This window comes from Acipenser ruthenus, chromosome 2 (genome assembly GCF_902713425.1).
Source record: "Acipenser ruthenus chromosome 2, fAciRut3.2 maternal haplotype, whole genome shotgun sequence".
In the NCBI taxonomy this organism is placed as follows: Eukaryota; Metazoa; Chordata; class Actinopteri; order Acipenseriformes; family Acipenseridae; genus Acipenser; species Acipenser ruthenus.
The window spans coordinates 58,641,889-58,658,013 of record NC_081190.1 but is presented as its reverse complement, the minus strand read 5'-3'; the positions used below and the strand labels follow the sequence as shown (position 1 = coordinate 58,658,013).

General features: G+C 39.0%; 1 protein-coding gene across 3 annotated transcripts in view; it reads right to left on the bottom strand.

Moving 5' to 3' along the window:
- Window positions 1–1,399: 1,399 nt before the first annotated feature.
- The window catches only part of LOC117409610 (tumor suppressor candidate 3), a 112,947-nt gene continuing 98,221 nt past the window's right edge, over window positions 1,400–16,125 (bottom strand). Inside the window, exons 7-9 of one of the 3 annotated variants that reach the window (XM_058997774.1) lie at window positions 11,197–11,271; window positions 2,286–2,376; window positions 1,400–1,686 (exon numbers count right to left, since the gene is read on the bottom strand). In XM_058997774.1, the coding sequence (XP_058853757.1) occupies window positions 1,671–1,686; window positions 2,286–2,376; window positions 11,197–11,271 (182 nt within the window). In that variant the 3' untranslated portion in view covers window positions 1,400–1,670. Of the gene's footprint in view, window positions 1,687–2,285; window positions 2,377–3,257; window positions 3,363–11,196; window positions 11,272–16,125 lie in introns of those variants that run through there. The other 2 variants (XM_034015897.3, XM_058997773.1) reach the window with 2 other exon arrangements.

Sequence of the window (16,125 nt, the reverse complement as noted above, 5' to 3'; positions counted from 1 at the left end):
TCCTGGTTTTACTATGAGTTTAGTACGACACACCTGAGCTTGTTACCTATACACTCTGGCTAATCAGGCCCGTAGTAAAACCTGGCATGGGTTGAACTGCGATGGAATAGGTCTTATTTTCATCCCTACACATATATTAAAAGAAAGCTAAAAACATTTTAATAACAGTTTCATTACAACTAAAAAAAGTTAATCTCAAGCACAGATGATGCTGAACAGCAGTTTTAAACCTGAGGAGGCTTGACAATGACACAATGAAATCCGGAAGTGCATTTCAGAACCCCAAGGCTGTGCCAAAGAAAGAATACCAACACAACCGAAGGCAATAAGGAATGATTGTCAGATCAGCTCTGTGGAGACCTCTCAACCCAGGTCTTTTACGAGCACTGACTGACCGAGGTAGAACAGTGAATGCAAAACCTTCTAGAAGTGAGCAAGAATAAAATAGGACCTTCTGCTACAGTGGCTTAAGAGAGGAGCGACTAAGAAGGCTATTATAAGCAGAATCCCAATTCCAGTCATTCACTACAACCCTACAAGCACATTCTTGCACAGACCCAAGCTTCTTAATATTGCATTTTTTGAAATGGATCCCAAACAAAACAGTTGTACTCTAAAATAGGTCTTACCAAACTCTTGTAAAGATGTAAAAAAACATTTGGAGGGGCCTCTCTAAAGGAATAAAAAATAAACCTCACAATTTGTCTCACTTTACTACAGACATAATCAATGTGGTTTACCCAGAGCAAGTTATCGGATACCCAGACCCCCAGGAGCTTGTAATGAGCGACTTTCTCGATTGGGACCCATCAGAGACAAAGGCATTATTGGAGCTGGTTTCCTGGATGGGGAAATAATCATACATTTAGTTTTGGAACTGTTCGGTTTCAAACAATTAATTCCAAACCAATCTTAAGCAAGATTAATATCATGTTGAAAAGCTATTGAATCTGTTTCTGAATTTATAATTGTTTTATATAAGGTATGTAATGTTATCTGCAAACATAATAATACTGATATATTCTGAAAAATTAATAGTTGCCAAGTCATCAACATACAAATTAAACAAAAAAGGGCCCAAATCAGACTCCTGAGGAACACCAAATATCACTGGTAGTTTAGAGAAAGTTGTCCCTGGACAGCAACGCTTTGACAATGACCCATAAGGTAAGAAGAAAACCAGCCCAAAATGCCTTCACCAAAACCAAAAGTTTTGATGAAAAAAATGTAAAAGTACCCTGACAAATACAAAAACAAAATTACAGCATATTTTTATTGGACTATTTTTGGTGTATAATTAGTAAAGTTATGAATTCTAAGGTAATCTTCCATATAATAAATCTGTAATCTTTAATATTATCAGTAGGGATCATATCTAAATAAATATACAATCTGTATATGAAAATAGGAATCTACAAGGATTTAATTACATTAAACTTCTGGTTCATAGGAATACATTGATAAGAACTGGTTGATCCAGAGCTTTGTTAGTTGAAAAACTGAAATGTATTTCTCACCTGGAAATAAATAAGGATACCATGTTTTTTGTATGTGGTAGACTTTATTTAAAAGGACAAAACACATGCTAACTTTTTTTTTTAATCAGTGACACAATAGTAAGCATCGGAACCAAGTGATTGTCTTAATACATTGTAGGATGCCTTCTGTTGTCATTTAATTAAAAAGCTGGAAAATAAAAATAAGAAACGATTAAAGACCTTTATTATTGTAAATTGCTCATAAATAACACATTTATATTACACCCAAGACATGTCCTAATGAGAAAAGCATAATAAAAACATTTAAAAAACCTAGTAATGCAGAACTGGAATGAAAATGAACAGCAAACGATGGCAGATCAAAATATTGCAGTTCTCCAACTATTAATCCAGCTGAGAATTTCCTCAAGAGGTGATTTATTGAACCACTTATTAACATAACTACATACAATAAAAAAATGTAATTAGGTCAGCAAAAACATGTATACATTTTAGGATAGTGACATTAAGATCTACCACTGTTTAGATCATTAACATTTTAAAATTGTACAAACAATAGTGTTCAAGCTTCTGATGCTCAATGTGTCATTTGGCAGACACTTGATGTACCATACTCATTTACCCCCTCAACATACACAAGATCATTAATCAAAAAGTAGATCTATCTACATTCTATTGCATGTGTGACAAAAATGTATTCAGCCTTTACATTTTTTTTTAATATAGCTTTTGTCAAGAGGATATTGTGACAACAAAAAAACATTGTACTAAGTACAACAGTCTTACCTATAAGGGTAACCATGATATTTTGATCTGAAGATTGATAACAGGAAACTGAAGAAAAATACAACCAAGCCCAGGCCCACAAGGCAGATAACTGAAAAAAGAAGAATATTTCTGATTCATAGTAAAACATACTGATAAAAACATACAGTACTGTCTGGAATACAGAAAAAGCCAGCTTTGTAATTGGCTTGGGATTTATTGTGGATCTATAGTAAATGTGTGTCTCATTTTGTGCATTGTGTATCTAAGCATTGAAATTCATTCCTTGAGCTATTTCTTACTGTTCTCTTTAATCTTAGCAGTCAATAGTTATTGGCAGTGACATTCATTGCCACATAAATTGGTGATAAATTATTTATTAACAAAGTTTCCCTGGCAAGCACAAGCCTTGGGGCATACAGCACAACATTTAGCCTTATTTGCTATGCCATGCTGCCTTCAGAAGGCAGATGGCAAAATATTTCTCTTCACAGTTAGGTACTGTGTTAGCAGAACACCCTCAGCACTAACAGGGTCGCAAAGCAAGTTTTTGGTACAGTATAAAAAAAAATACAATACACAAGTAATAGAATTAAAAATCAGTAACATCCAAATATTTTCCATGTTAAAGTACTGCTTTATGTGTGTTGAATACCTTAATTTCATTTGGTCTGTAAACTATTTATAACTATTTATAACATAACATAGGGCAGCAGTGTGGAGTAGTGGGGGACACTGCTGTTGTACCCTTGAGCAAGGTACTTTACCTAAATTGCTCCAGTAAAAACCCAACTGTATGAATGGGTAATTGTATGTAAAAATAATGTGATATCTGTATAATGTGATATCTTGTAACAATTGTAAGTCGCCCTGGATAAGGGCGTCTGCTAAGAAATAAATTATATATATATATATATATATATATATATATATATATATATATATATATATATAACATGTATGAGTATTTATTAAAATAATTTAATTACTCACACAGGCATATTATATTTCATTTAGGAACGTAACTGGTAGTTTGAGAATCAAGCTCTTAAGCTTTAGCAGTGGGGTCCCAACACACCTCCATTGCAGGTTGGTACCCTGTATATTAAGAACATAAGAAAGTTTACATAAGAGAGGAGGCCACTCGGCCCATCTTGCTTGTTTGGTTGTTAGTAGCTTGTTGATCCCAGAATCTCATCAAGGATCCCAGGGTGTCAGCTTCAACAACATTACTGGGGAGTTGGTTCCAGACCCTCACAATTCTCTGTGTAAAAAACTGCCTCCTATTTTCTGTTCTGAGTGCCCCTTTATCTAATCTCCATTTGTGACCCCTGGTCCTTGTTTCTTTTTTCAGGTCGAAAAAGTCCCCTGGGTCGACATTCATGGGGTTTCCATGCAAGTTTTTTTTTTTTTTTTAACTCGAGACATTTACACGAGAAAAATGTCTCTTGTAAATGCTTTTTTGGGTTTCCATTTGCTCAGTTTATTAAACTCGAGTAAACCGGACTTTTCACCCGACGTCATGCAAATGAATGGGAAAGGTGGGGGTTGATATGTAAATTAACTATGCATAAAGTACTCGTGCTGTTTTTGAAGATTACTAGTGACACTTTGTGAAAATGTGGTTTCCATGCGCAGAGAACTGGTACACGAGAGAATCTAAGCTGCTGTAATAAAGCAAATTACTCTGTGCCTGTTTGGTTAATAATGTGTTTTACTGCTCTTGACCAAATTGTTTTTCAATTTGAGGTGGCTCGTGCTGTCAGAGATGCTCTCCTTTCTTTTAAGTTGTGTTGGATTTACTGCTGTGTTAAATATTAATGATGCAAACAAATAAAACAAACACAATCAATACGTTAATTTGCAATTTATTTGGTCAGTTCTGAGAGGGCATCGACAACTTGGATGTTGTTGCTCTGTTTTGGGAGATTGAGCTGGCTTATGATATCCAGTTCACAAACTATATTTATTGAGGTGGAGGGCAGACGCACGTTGTCTTTGGACATAGCTGGGATCAAAAAAAGGACAGGAATTAATTCAGTTAAGCAGCTCACTTGCTCTTCGTGTTTAACTTTAGCGTAGTTTTTACAGCAAGGGTATTCTCAAACAGCTGCTTTAATACTATAACAAATGCATAACGCAGTTCCTGGTAAGTGCTTTTATACAGAACTGTAAACCCACAAGATATATACAACATGACAGACAAGACACAGCAAAAAACAATAATAAAAAAGACTGCCCGCATTAGCATTAAGGTGAACTACTCCACTGCTAACCATAAAATCGCCCATCAGCCACTACTTTCTGCCATCTTGGAATCCACAGTAACAACTGACCTGATCCCTTGCAATATTTATAGTTAAGGATAAACATGCTCATTAACATTTACACGTGAAATGCGGGTTTCCATGCGAAACTAGGCATGGTTTTCCCGTGTGTTTCGTCATTTACATGCGTAAATGAGATTTGCCCTATCCCATCTCTTTGGTTGTTTTTTTCGGCCACAAACCGGATTTATCCGAGTAATTCTCCCAAACGTGCACGCGCATCGCTATTTCACGTGTAAATTGACCCGCATGGAAACCCCATGATTGCCAATGCCTTTTAGAATTTTGAATGCCTGAATCAGATCACCGCGTAGTCTTCTTTGTTCAAGACTGAATAGATTAAATTCTTTTAGCCTGTCTGCATACGACATGCCTTTTAAACCAAGGATCATTCTGGTCGCTCTTCTTTGCACTCTTTCCAGAACTGAACACAATATTCTAGATTAGGTCTTACTAATGCATTGTAAAGTTTTAACATTATTTCCCTTAATTTAAATTCAACACTTTTCAAAATATATCCGAGCATCATAAACTCCTAGGTCTTTTTCATAGATTCAATTTCAATTCCAGTATCTCCCATATGCATATTTTTATTGCCTGCGTGCAGTACCTTACACTTTTCTCTATTAAATGTCATTTGCCATGTGTCTGCCCAGTTCTGAATGCTGTCTAGACAATTTTGAATGACCTTTGCTGCTGCAACCGTGTTTGCCACTCTTCCTATTTTTTAGTCGTCTGCAAATTTTGCTAGGCTTATCTTCAAATACATTAGAGGATAAAATCTTAAATTGCATAATTCTTGTTTTGAAAGCAGATTTAAAAAGGTAGATGACTTGGTTTGAACTACAGTGCCACTTTTACTCATTAAGTTGTGACTCTGCTGTGTGAGTGGTCTATTTTTAATTGTTCTTCTTATGTTCTAATTGTTCCAATTGGTTTAGGGAATTTACACAATTGTAGCAGGACAAGTATCCGTACATACATATCTATCTATCTATCTATCTATCTATCTATCTATCTATCTATGTATGTATATATCCATGTCTTGTGGGAATAATATACACTGGCTTTTAGAGTGCAGCTATTAAAAGCTTTAGGTAACACTGATTGCAAGTGATACACCCACACATTACTACAAACGTTTTCAATTAAAAGGGTTACTGATGTACAAACACCTTATGTTATTGCAACTTTAAATCAGGTTGTTAAGCTTTATAGATGTCTAAAGTTGTTATTTTTATTTTTTCATTAACAAAAATTGCTTGGTACTGACATAAGGCAGGTTGAGATATTGGTTGAGCTGGGCTAGATCTTGTTTTTTGAAGAAAATATGCATGTTATTTCTTGTGAGTTCCTACACACTGGTATAAAACTACTGGAAGGCTAACTTTGAAGGAATGAGACAGAGCCTGCACAACATAAACTGGAAAACGACACTGGAAGGTAAATCCTTGGAAGGTGGATGAACAAAGTTCTGAGCCATCATGCTGGAAATTCAAGACCAATTCATCCCAGACACTCAGCAGTCCAAACTAAATAGTCACCAAAATGGTGATCCATCAGTCAAAGCACCAGGAAGAGTGGGATTGTTAGGTTATTATCATAACCCTGGTCCCCTGAAATAGAAATGTAATCATTACTGTGTAGGTATTTACCTCCTAAACACCAAAAACCTGAATATTGTATACCAAAGCTGCTCGGCGAGCCTTTGACGCAGTCATGGCCCGCCCTCAAGAACATAAATGGACTGTGCTCACAGATCTCAGCGTCATTATTCCTTCAAGCCTGCTGTAATCATGGACGCAGCGACCTTGAAGGTTAATGGTAACCACAAAATGTAACCATTACCGTATGGGTGAGTGTACCCAAGCCGTCGTGAGAGCAAGATTGCCGCACAACCACAAATGCTTAAAAGGCTAAGCTGAGGCTGACTTATGCGTTACCATTCAGAACTTCAGTAACAAGTAGCTAGGGTGAAAAAACTGAGGCAGAAATGTACCTCTATGTCTGTGCTGTAGGGGTCGACTGAGAAGCCGCCCTGGACACTTTAGTTCCAAAACCAGGGTTTTGAGGATCCACGACATTAAGTATGTTGAACCTAGTAATGGTATGGAGAGTAGCCCACACTGCTGGATTGCAAATGTCCTTGACGGATGCACCCTAGAATAAAGCCCACGAAGTTGCTATGCCCCTGGTGGAATGGGCAGTGAGCCTTTCTGGATGGGGCAAGTTGGCCAGCTTGTAGGCAGTCCTAACTGTGTCTGCTATCCATTTGGACAGCTGTTGCTTAGACAGGGCTTGACCATGGGACTTCACCCCATAGCAGATAAAAAATAGTTCTAATTGCCTCCAACTTTTCATCCTGTCAGCATAGTACGCCAGGGCCCGAACTGGGCAGAGCATATAGAGCTGTCACTCTCTGTCAGACTGGAAAGGAGGTGGATGGAAAACCTCCAATTCCACAGACTGGTTGACATGGAATGCCGAGATAGTCTTCGGCAAAAAGGCAGGATTGGTACGGAGTGTGACCTTTGTTCTGGCCTCTGTAAAAATTAAGTAGGCTTTTGCTATTGAGAATGCCTGCATCGCACTCACCTGCTTGCAAGCAAGAAAGCTGCTTTGAGCGATACAAATTTCAGCTCAGTTGAATACAGGAGCTCAAATGCTCTGTCAATGACCTATTAGAAAATGCAGACATTCAGGGGCCAGACCCAGAGCTGCAGGCTCGATGGGTCGGGATGCCATAAAGTCTCCCGTGCCTGACGGCCCTTCGGCAGTCTCCACTGCTGGCCGCTCAGGAGCTGCATCAGGGTTTAAAACCAGTCTCCTGGGCCAATAAGGGGCTACTAGGAGCACCTTGGCCCGGTCTTGCCCGATTTTCTCCAGACACAGCAGGAGCAGGGTGAGCAGTGGGAAGGCGTATAACAGAAGCCTCGGCCATTGGTGTGCTGCTGGGAACTCCCCAATTTATCAACCCGGGCAGATAAACTGCCCACAGTGAGAGGAGGTTCTTGTGCAGCCAGAGCAAAAGTTTGCCAGCCACGCAAAGGACTGGGCAACCTGTTGTCTGTATGGACAAGCACATGTCTCCCTTGAACCGCCTGCAAAAAATTCTGCAAGGTCAGGTAAACTGCCTGCAGCTCTAAAACACTGATGTGGAGACCCTGCCAAAAGGAGTTTTATACACCTTGCACACCCCGGCCATTCCACACAGCGCCCCATGGACATGTGCGTAGTGACAACCTCACTTTTGGTGACTGCCCAGCACTACTCCTAGGTGTAAATGGGCCAGCTTCTGCGAGAACTTTGGTGGTAAACAGTTGCCCATGGTTTTTTCATTTGCTCCGAGTCTGCTGATCACTTGGAAGGTCAATGCTTCTTCTTCCTCAGTGGAGGAGAAGTAGAAGCAGAGGAGGATGAGGAAGACTGTGAGGACGGTTTTCTGCATGGGCTACTTTCCCGGTTGCATCATCCACTCTCCCTTAGCGCAGAGCCATGGGGTGAGGACGCAGGCACCTTTCTAACAGAGGATGATGGAGAAGAGCGCTGAGCAGGAGTAAGGGACACAGAGCGCTCTGGAGAGCTGTGGGATAAACTTTCCTCAAGAGTGTGTTTGGAGAAAGGTGCACAAAACTTGCCAGTGCCTCCTTGGCATGCTCTGGCACCAGGCAGGAAAAGCATCTGCAGTGTTTATCCTCAAAAGGTAGACTAGCTTTGCATGTCTCACAGGGATAGAACCCGGGCATGATGCAAGAAGTAAGCAATGCAGTGTAGAGTATACAGTTGCTGCCTCAATCTGCTTACAGATATCAACCGGGCAGGTCAAGACCTGAGCGGGACCGTGTTGGACCAGGTAGAAACTGGGTAGTAGTAGAGGATGAAACAGCAATAACACACATTTGAATGACTACATTGTACACATTTTCAGCAGTGAGGACTTCTAAAACATTCCCTCGTACACAGATAGCCCTAAAAAAAGAACATAGAAGCATTTGATATAAATCAAACCGAACTAGGGGCTCTTCCCTGGTCCGGATAGTATATAGAAACAAGGGAGGTCATTGCCAAGCCACTGGCAAAGATTTATGACAAATTAATCAAGACAGGAAATGTCCCAACTGATGATGCTCAGATTTTCCTCTCCTTCCCCACCTCTGACTCCACCATCCCCTCTCGTATCTCTACCTGCCTGTCTGCTATTTCCTCCTGGATGCACTCAACCTCTCTAAATCTGACCTTCTTTTCTTTCCCTCCTCCTCCTCCCCCTCCTCTGATCTCTCTATCTCTGTTCCTCTGGAATCTACCACACTCTCTCCCTCTTCCTCTGCTAAGAACCTCGGAGTCACCCTGGACCCCTGCCTCTCTTATTCCCAGCACATCTCCACTCTGGCACGCACTTGCCGATTCTTCCTAAGCAACATCCGAAGAATCCGACCCTTCCTCGCCAACTACGCCACCCAGCTCCTGGTCCAGGCCTTGGTACTCTCCCGCCTAGACTACTGCAACTCCCTCCTGGCTGGCTTCCCTGCGTCCGCCACCCGTCCGCTCCAGCTCATCCAGAACTCCGCTGCTCGCCTGGTGTTCTCTCTGCCTCGTTTCTCCCATGCAACTCCACTACTCCGCTCGCTCCACTGGCTCCCGATCACCGCTCGCATCCAGTTCAAGACTCTTGTACTAGCCTACAGATGCCTTGACCAGACTGCACGCAGCTACCTCCAGACCCTCATCTCTCCCTACACCCCCACTCGACCACTCTGCTCCGCCTGCACTAGAAGACTGGCTCTACCTCCTCTACGCTCCACTGCCTCCAGAGCCCGCTCCTTCTCCACCCTCGCCCTGCAGTGGTGGAATGACCTTCCTACAGATGTCAGGACTGCCCAGTCCCTGACCACATTCCGGCGCCTCCTCAAGACTCACCTCTTCAGGAAGCACCTGTAGAACTCCTGTTTTTCCCCTGGGACACATCACCCTTCCTTAAATGTGCTTTACTTGCTCTTATCTGCCCCCTTTTTTACTGCATTTAATCCTGTACTTCAGAGTACTATAATCTGTCAAGTGTTTAATCTGTTGTATTTTGTATTTAATTATATCCTGATGTAACTATCACTGACACTGTTATCTGCTGTATTATTGAATTGTATTTTGTCACACTTGTACTTGCTTGAACCAAAGTCATTGTATTCATCATTGTATTTATCTTGCTCTTAATTGTATTATTACTTGCACTGTGATTCTTGAAATGTATTTGTTTACGACTGTAAGTCGCCCTGGATAAGGGTGTCTGCTAAGAAATAAATAAATAAATAATAATAATAATAATAATAATAATAATAACTGACTGGCGCATAGCAAATGTAGAACCCATATTTAAAAAATGGAGATAAAACGGAAACAGGAAACTACAGACCAATCAGCCTCACTTCCAAAACATGTAAACTCATGAACTCAATCATGAGGGAAACTAGTGAAGTATCTATATCGCAATAGCATCATAGGAGACAGCCAACGCCCATTCAGAAAAGAACGGTCCTGTCTGACCAACTTGTAAGAGGGGCAACCTCTAGCTTGGGCCATGTAATCAGTGGGGTGCCACAGGGTTCCGTGCTCGAACCCCTGTTGTTTATTAACTACATTAAAGTCTTAGAGTGGGGGATAATTAGCTAATTGGTCATATTTGCAGATGACACAAAGTTTGAGGGAGTGGCTGTCAAGCTTTCAGCCACCCAGGAAATCAAAAAATATTTAGACTGCATACAGAATTGGGTAGAAATCTGGCAAATGAAATTTAGGGGCAATACATGTAAAGTGTTACATGCCAATCACTAATGTAGGATGTAGGATCCAATCTAGGATCCAAATACCAAACAGGTGGTATAGAACTAGAGTACTGGTGAGTAATTCGTCCAATACTGGTCACCACTGTACCAAAGGAACATTATGGCCCTGGAGAGCGTCCAACGAAGAGCAACCAGGCTAATCCCATGTGCTATAGTGTGAAGAAAGGCTGAAATAACTTCATTAATTAACATAAAACATAGACGAATTAGGAAGGACATGATGAACTCTTTACAATCTTAAAAATGAACCAATACATTAGCGCAGGTACAGAAAATAGGGTACACATTGGAAATAAAGTAGAGATAGGACAGAGGGAAGGATACATTTCTTTACACAGATGTGAGAGTAAGGCTAGGGAATTGGTTATCTAGTCATGCTGATGAGACAGAATGACTTGGATCCTTTAAAATCCAACTTGACAACATTTTGAGATTAATCACCTACTAGGAACCGGGCGAGCTTAGAGGGGCCAAATTACCTCCTCTCGTTAGGAAATGTCCTTGTGTTCTTATGTAAATATATACCAGCAAGTTACATACTTTTACATAAATAAAGAAAACAATTAATCTCAAACAAATACATGTATAGATTTGTGTATGCTGGATCATCAAAATTAACATAAACCCTCTAATTAAAAAAAAAAAAAAAAAAAAAAACTCTGCCTGGTATCAGCTATAATAATATTCACATACATAGATGTTTATTAAACTCTGTTCAGTGATGTAACAAGTCTTTTAAATGCAAATAAGTGTTTAAATAAAACATACTTCTTCGCTTGCCAACGTCTCCTTTGGAAGTAGCAGCTTCATTCAGAAGAACCATCCCCATGGTAATGGCAGCATCTGTAGTTGTTGTCAAGGAAACCTGCTCTGTGTAACTCATGGAATGCACAAGGGTGCAGCTTCAAAAATAGATTTTCTGTTCGACTGGACAAAAAAGTGGTAAGCTTGTGGTTTACTGTACATAAATTGTGACCAAATATATATTGTTATGCAATAAACAGAATTTCAGATTACATTTTGAATCACATTTTATATGCTAGATGTTGATATTTATTATTAATTTTCTATGCAATACAAAGATAAAATAATTTGTGCATATATAAACATCTGCAACATTCTAGCTTGTGACTTCCTACTTAAGTAGTAACCAACATTTATTGAAGATGATTAGCAACCTGAGTTAAGGGAACCCCTTTCAACAAGGCATGTTTAAAGTGGATAAATATTTGTCTTGTTGGCAGCTGTCAAGGAACAGAATCACCAGTGCCAGTTTGAGAGATGTAACCCTAAACTTCCCAATACCACAATGAACACTGATGACTGTAGCTGTGATGCTTTGTGGTCACAGAGCCCCTGACCATTTGAATCACTTGTCGATACACACCTCATCATATACACATCAAGTGACAGTGTTACAGAGCTGCTTCTCCCATCTGCCCTTTTACCAAATGCCTAAAAATTGTACATCAAAAAGTACTCATAAAAGTCATGCCCATAAAAGAAAAAATGGAGGAACTTAAGATATAAAGGGACATTTTACACTGTGCATTTTGAGAAGTTACAGTATTAATTGTAAAATACAGTTGAAAGCTCATATTAAAATAGGCGCTGGGAATTTTAGTTTATAGACACATATACAAATATTTGAGGATTATTAGAAAAGACAGGTCAGTTTGGCCCATTTTCATTCAATCAGACTAATACATTTAACAGCTTGAACAGTAAATGAATAACAGTTGACAAGGAAGCATCTCTCATGTCAGGTGGTCCCTCTAAAATTATTCTCACATGTCAAATGCTGTATCATAACCACAACCTACATGTTAGACATTTGGAAGCAAGGTTTATCAAAATAAGTGTTTTTTCAGACACTGAGCAGTGCGGCTTTTAACAGGGGGCAAGGCAGAAAACTAAACACGACCTGAATCAGTCTTTGAAAACCATACAATGAAAATAGTACTAAAGCTAATTATTAACTGACATCCCCTTCATGGCTCTAATAAAAAAAGACAGCCATCAGTGTAAATCATAACGACCCACATCCACCATATGTACCAGTGTGAATATGGACAGGCACCTCCAAATATTTCAGATTTTCTGGGTGTGCCATTAGCACTCCAAGATACCATCCTCGGATTGCGCCACAGGAAATTTGCAGGGCTAAAACCAGTAGCACAACAAAATGCATTTCTGGCACTAATTTAATAATGATTTTGATCATTAAGACTAAATATCTGTGAAGTATTACTCCCACCTTCAATTTGGATAAGCTCTGTCCCAAGACTGCAAGTTGACAATTATTACTGCCCGACTGCAACCATCAGCTCTGAGGACATTGAATACCCCTAATACTAACCAAGAGACAGACATAGGTATCTCCAAATATCCCTAGATTTTGATCTCTAAATATCAGGATCCTGTTAAATCACAACTGGACAAGCAATTCTTCATATACATGCAACAATATAAGTGTGGCATACCTACATGCAGAAAAAACAGTCAGACAGGTGCCTCCTTATAAACCCAGATTCTAATACTCAGTGAGTGCATACGGACTGGTGGGTACCTACCTTCACTATTATTCTGAGGTTAATTAAAATGTAGGAAGACCTCATTATAGTGTCAAAGCTGTCGGAAGAACAAACATATAGAGAATTTATCCAATAACAAAGTTACAGATTATAAAAAAAGTCCCCAGTACGCATTTTTTCTAAATGAATCCTACTGCTCAGCAATGGTATGGCACTTAACATTAAAATGCTTGTGATATCCTGCATAAAATAACCAACTGAAATAATGATATTACTTTTCTTTGTTCCCATACAGTCTAACAATGTTTAATGTTTTAATAATAATAATACACAGTAAATGTTTGAGGATTACTGGAAATATAGGTTAATTATTCATAAGGGAATCACTTACCGTAAAAATCGCTGTATAAGTCGCACTGGTGCAAAAGTCACTCCCCTGAGACTTTTATGAAACATCTTTTTTGTGTTTAAAATACTTTATTTTTACAATTATTTTTTTCCCTACATGCTCAGACCCGATAAAGAAAGATACACAGGTTTAGTTTCGAAATAACCCTTGTTTGCAACATTTTATACCATTAATTAACAGTGTTCTTTTTCATTTTTAGTTAAACTGCTAGAAAACTATTCTGTTTTTCAAAATTTCTAAAATTAAAAAAGTAATAATTAACAGAGCGTAAAATCAAGTTATACAGCCCACATTGCATCTGTATTAACCTATTTTATTTTAGCTTATCAAGTACCCAAACAAGTTCACAAACATATCTTCTTTGCTTTACTGAACATGTCTTTCCAAAACCATACTTAGACAATAGTTCCAGCTGCATTGGCTTTTACAAATTAATTGTATTAATTCAAATTTAAAAGAAAAAGTATGAAAACAGTGCTGCTTGCATCAATAAAAAAGCTAAACAATAACAAAATTAACTAAACAATGCACCATCTAATAACCACTAAACAACACATTTTTGTGTTGCATACAGTGCAGTACAATTGCATTCAATTTACAGCTGTACAAATACATTCATTTTGTTTTGTTATTCAGAACCATAACCATACACATACTTTACAAGTGTACCACTGCGTTGGACTAACATGTAGAACAAGTATGTATTCAGAGTACTCCATTCAAACAAACCCTGTCCTCCTCTATCAGCTAGTTTTTCTTTCGCCATTTTAATTTTGTCTTTGTTTCGTCTCCAGTCAAGTACTTTTCAGCATTGTGATTGCCATGCATTTGGCAAATACAACAACGCGCACTTTCAAACCTGTGTAACATTTTCATTTTTTGTCCGACTGTCCTACTTTATCCAATCTCAAAAATCACATGCATTATTATAGCATTGCAGTTACAACGAATGGAAGACTTGATAAGTTTACTTGGCTTTCTAACCAAAAGCTGTTTGCTACGGGTCCCAGGGGCGAGTTCAGTCTGAATGTTGACAAATCATTGGCTTGGGAGGGTGGGACTAAGAAAATTCATAGCGACTGACAGCTATTGTGTTAACAGTTAAGCAGTATAGCGGTGATGTTTTCATATTCCAAAGACTGATAACTTTAACCACTATTTTTTTTTTCTCCATGTAGAGGAGGTCAGTCAGGAGTCTGAAAGCTTGCGTTTAACATTCAAAATGACTAAGGGTATTGATAGTAACAAATTAAAACATTTAATTAGTTTTGTGTTTCAACCTAGCAACATGACCTGAATGCCATATATCCTGAAAAAATAAATCAGGTTGTTGAGAGTTAAAGTTTGTGTGAGCCATAACCGTGGCTGTATGAATCCCATTGTGGCACTGGTACAGTAGTTTAATATTACACACACTGGCACATATGTCACACTGGTGTATTAGTTGCTCCCCCCTTTTAAGGGCCCTGCAAAAATGCCTACAAAATAGAATGCACGCAAATTACACGATACAGCGTAGGGCCCCCAGAAGAATCGGGGCCCACGCAAGGTCGCCGTTTGTTGGGACATTTTAGAAAAACTGCATGTGGGTGGCCGGGCCCACACACACACAGGAAGAGAGGTGCACAGAAGCTTGCTTTCGGTTCATTTTTTTTTCTTTTATGACGGCTAGGCATTCCTTTTCGATTACAGCATACCTGGTCTCTGAGGCTCTCACGCAAGCAGCTTCCTGCTAATGTACAATACCAAATGCCCCACACCCTCTACCTCCTGCTACATCAGAGGCATCAGTCTGCAGGATAAAATGTAGGAACAGAATCATGCTCAATGTATGTATTAATTTATTAATTTTAGGGCCAGTTTAAAAATCTGTCCTGTCTCAAATGTGCACAGTATGCCTCTTTACATTTTAGAAACTTCCTTTTTAATTAAGGGATTGGAATTTTAGAAAAAAAAGCGAGGTAAAGGTAAATGGAGGCTGATGGAAATTGAAATGTGGATGTCTGCAGCTGGCAAGAACGGTTTAAGTCCATAGTGTTTGTTTCTCCCCCTATTACAGCAGTGGTGCACAAACTTTTCTATGCCGCCCCCTTGTCTTAGCATACATTTTGTTGCCCCCCACTCTCGTTAACAAACACATTCTTAAAAGTTTTGAATTTATACTTTCAGATTATTTTTTATAAATGTTGAAAACGCTTGGTGATTCAACATTTACCTAACAGATAAATCTGAAAAACATTATTGTTCAGCAATTAAAATCTGTAAAAATAAATCCATGTGTTTTCAGAAAATAAATATTCATGTTGCCAGCTAAATCTGAAGCTAATATGCAAATGAGCCCCTGTATGCTACAGCGCTGCCCTTACATTCTGAGAGCCAATCTCTCCGCTTCCCCACCTACTCAGCATACAATGCAAATTTTTTTTTTTTACAGATTTCAAAACTTTTAAAAATGTGTTTGTTAACATTTATATATACGTAGCTAAATCTGGAGTGTTTTTTTTTTTTTTTTTTAAATCTAGGAAAAAATACACAATTTACATTAAATCTGGGAAAAAACACAGTTAAAATATATTAGTGCTTTATTTTTTTTACACTTGGCTCCCCATATCCTAGAGAGATCGTCAAGGGCTCATTTAAAAGGCAACAACTTGTCACTAATTAGCTGTCACTCCAGCACCAAAATCCTCATCCATGCCTTTGTCACTTCCCGACTGGACTACTGCAACACTCTCCTCACGTATCCTCACCACT